At 41.3% G+C, this 4,057-nt stretch overlaps 1 protein-coding gene across 2 annotated transcripts in view; it reads left to right on the forward strand.

Annotated features, from left to right (window-relative positions):
• The window catches only part of DPY19L4 (dpy-19 like 4), a 71,768-nt gene that overhangs the window by 30,586 nt on the left and 37,125 nt on the right, over positions 1 to 4,057 (forward strand). For both annotated transcript variants that reach the window (XM_017538120.2, XM_037741876.1), the window contains one exon: positions 2,542 to 2,665. In XM_017538120.2, the coding sequence (XP_017393609.1) occupies positions 2,542 to 2,665 (124 nt within the window). The remainder of the gene's footprint in view (positions 1 to 2,541; positions 2,666 to 4,057) is intronic.

Below are 4,057 nucleotides of genomic sequence, written 5' to 3' on the forward strand. Positions count from 1 at the left end.
TCAATCTCCCCACTGAGGCAATTTGGAATCAATCAATACTTGAATGAATTGTAGGGCAATGGAGATCCTCAATTTTTTTAGTGATTTGTATTTTTAGTGATTAGTATTGTTATACATATCAATAGGAACAAAAATGTTAAAGTATAATTATTTTTTACCCTATGTTTATCGCTTTCTTCCTAGGAAATTCTTTTGTCTTGTTTTACTTAGCTACTAAACTGCTGTGCTAAACAGAAAATAGGTCAAAATATAATTTTGAAGAATCACAGAGAGGGCTATAGATGACTTGGCATTAGAAAGTGCATTGTACTACTAGGCACAGTAGCTTACACCTGTAACCCAGCACTTTGGGAAGCCAAGGCAAGCAAATTGTTTGAACCAGGAGTTTGAGTCCAGCCTGGGAAATGTGGTGAAACACTGGCTCTACTAAATATAAAAAATTAGCTGTGTGTGGTGGCACGTGCCTGTAATCTCAGTTACTGGGTGGATACTGAGGCGGGAGGATCATCTGAGCCTGGGAGGTCAAGGCTGCAGTGAGCCGTGGATCATGTCACTGCACTCCAGCAATTGGGGAGGGAATAGAAAAAAGTTATTAGTATTTAGAGGTCTGAGACTAGGAAAAGAGATGAGTAAAAGTGATTTTTAGGATTTATTATGTATGCTTCTATTACATAAGGAAAAATGTAATTTTTCCTTAGTTGTTTTCTCAAAAATGTTTCGTTCCTTTGTTTTCATGGCATTTTGAAGTGTGCGTTTGTTTCTTTTGGCTGTGATAACATGCCAAGCCTGGTTGGATTTATTGCTGTTGAAACTTTATCTTCTTGGTCTGTGAGGATGTAACATTTGTAATTTTGATTATTTGCAAGCAATTCAGTGGTTCATGATTGGTGTAATTGGAAATATAATTACTAACTCTGATACCAGCATGCAGGAGTGTGTTACTTGGCCATTGAGGGAAATAAGTTAACATGCAAGCATGTCCATCATTATTACTTAGGAAAGTTAAGTAGCAATTTTCATAAATTTTCAAAAAAACAATAGCACCTTTATTTTTGTGTGGAAAATAGCTATTGAGTGTAAGAGAGCCAAATTCAGTCATTGCTGGAGAGGTAGTCCCCTTGTGGCGTGAGGATGTGCACAGGACACAATAGACTCTCAGTGAATATTGACTGAGGAGAAATTTAGGAGGAACCTACAAAGACATTCCTATATTTCTGTGTCTCTCTTTTTTTTTTTTTTTTTTTTTTTTTTTTTTTCTGTGTCTCTCTTTTTTTTTTTTTTTTTTTTTTTTTTTTGAGATGGAGTCTTTCTCTGTCATCCAGGCTGGAGTGCTGTAGTGCGATCCTCTGCCTACTGCAACCTCTGCCTCCCAGGTTCAAGCGATTCTTCTGCCTCAGCCTCCCAAGTAGCTGGTACTATAGGTGTGCGCCACCACACCTGGCTAATTTTTGTGTTGTTAGTAGAGATGGGCTTTCACCATGTTGGCCAGGCTGGTCTTGAACTCCTGAGCTTAGGTGATAAACTTGCCTTGGCCTCCCAAAGTGCTGGGATTACAAGCGTGAGCCACCATGCTCAGCCTGACATTACTGTATTTCTGATTCTGGGAATTTTCAAAAGTCTCTAAATAGATCACATAAAAGGCTGTGATATTAATTCTGGGGAGCTTGCTGACTGAAAAGATTATTGAATTAGATATCTGAAGATAAGTATTTTAATCCCAGTTATGCCATCTACTAGCTAGATAGCCTTGATTAAGTTACATTACATTTCTGAACATCATATTCTTTTTGTAAAGGGGGATAAGAACTTGGGATCTGCCAGGCTGCTAGTTATGTAGTGCAGATTATGCTCTAGTGAAGGGTAGCCATCAGGTTAAGGGAAGGGAGAGTGGGGCTGACACTTGGGGTACTCTGTGCAACAAGCTGTGTACCTTAGCATGGGGTCTGCCCAGAGAAGGCATGCCTTTTTGAAACTCTCACAGAGGCCCATCTATTCACCAAGTAGTGCACAGTAGCTCTGCAGCTTCTTGCTAGGGGTGGGGGCGTGTGGTGAGACACTATTAATTTGCTCAAAGATGCTGTAATGACAATGGTGGATCTAGGCTGGGTGCAGTGGCTCATACCTGTAATCCCAGCACTTTGGGAGATTGAGGCAGGTGGATCACCTGAGGTCAGGAGTTTGATACCAGCCTGGCCAACATGGAGAAACCCCGTCTCTACTAAAAATACAAAAATTAGCCAGACATGGTGGCATGTGCCTGTAGTCCCAGTTACTCCGGAGACTAAGCAGGAGAATGAGGAAAATTGTTTGAACCTGGGAAGGAGAGACTGCTGTGAGCAGAGGATCACACCATTGCACTCCAGCCTGGGGACAGTGCAAGAGACCGTCTCAAAAAAAAGAAAGACAATGGTGGGTCTGGCTATGCCTACCTCATAGGATTGTTATGGAGAACAATGAGATTTGTGTTAAAGTACTTTGAAAAGTATAGTATAACACAAATATGATGTCTTATTTTTACTGTTCATCTGTGGTTTATTTTAGGGTAGATACAACAAGAATTGAATACTCCATTCCTTTAAGAGAAAACTGGGCACTACCATATTTTGCATGCCAAGTTGCTGCACTCACAGGCTATTTAAAAAGCAACTTAAATACTTATGGAGAGGTAAGATACAAATCTGTTTTATCCATTGCAGCTAATTCTGTTGTGTTGCAAATGTGGTACATAATAGCAAATAAGTTTTAGTCATAGTAAGAATTGAATTATATTCAGTGAAGCCTGGTTACTACATAATAAAAAGTGTAGTTAGGTAGTTTTCTTCTTTTTTTTTCCCCTGAGACAGTCTTGCTCTGTCACCAGGCTGGAGTGCAGTGGCGTGATCTCAGCTCACTGCAACGTCTGCCTCCTGGGTTCAAGCAATTATTCTGCCTCAGCCTCCCAAGTAGCTGGGATTACAGGTGCCCCCTGCCACACCTGGCTAATTTTTGTATTTTTAGTAGAGTTGGAGTTTCACCAAGTTGGCTAGGCTGGTCTCGAACTCCTGACCTCATGATCCACCCACCTCGGTGTCCCGAAGCACTGGTTTTACAGGCGTGAGCCACCGAGCCCAGCCAGTAGTTTTCTTACAAAACTGTTACTCTGTAATCTGATTAACAATAAATTAGGAGGAAGGAGACGTTTTATTATTTTAATGCAGTTACTTGACAACTATATGAAGAATATCTTATTTTTAAAATCTGTCCCACTGTTATTTTATCATTTCTTGGACTTCTGGAACATTGCTGGCCTTCAGTCGCCATAATTTAAAGATATATTAAGGAGATGTAAAGAGTGACCACAAATGACAGCAGTGTTAACTTGGATGGCAGCACTGCATATTCTATTTCTTCTCGTGTTTTCTGTGATGAGGTATAGGTAGGTTGGTAAAAATTCAGGAGACTTCCCCGGTAGTTTAGATTCTTACGTTGTTATTATTATTGTTATTACCACAACCCTTTTGGCAGTTGGAAGAAGCCTGAGGGGTCTGGCTCAGAAAAATGATTTTAGGCCAGGCCCAGTGGCTCATGCCTGTAATCCCAGCACTGTGGGAAGCTGAGGTGAGCAGGTCACTTGGGGTGAGGAGTTTGAGACCAGCCTGGCCAACATGGTGACACCTCGTCTCTAATAAAAATTCAAAAATTAGCTAGGTGTGATGGCACACGCCTGCAATCCCAGCTACTCAGGAGGCTCAGGCAGGAGGATCATTTGAACCTGGGAGGCAGAGGTTACAGTGAGCTGAGATCGTGCCACTGCCTTCTATACTGGGTGACAGAATGAGACCCTGTCTCCAAAAAGAAAAAGAATAATGATTTAAAATGCATAAAATGACTATAGAGGCAACCAGTTATATTGAAATTGACTAAATTGTAACAGTCCTTTGATAGTCTTCTCATCTTGGGTTAAGAATTCCTGGCCAGGCTGTGCGTGGTGGCTCATGCCTATAATCCAAGCACTTTGGAGGCCAAGGCGGGCGGATCACCTGAGGTCAGGAGTTCAAGACCAGCCTGAACAACATGG

Source organism: Cebus imitator, unplaced genomic scaffold, assembly GCF_001604975.1.
Source record: "Cebus imitator isolate Cc_AM_T3 unplaced genomic scaffold, Cebus_imitator-1.0 Scaffold109, whole genome shotgun sequence".
Lineage (NCBI taxonomy): Eukaryota > Metazoa > Chordata > Mammalia > Primates > Cebidae > Cebus > Cebus imitator.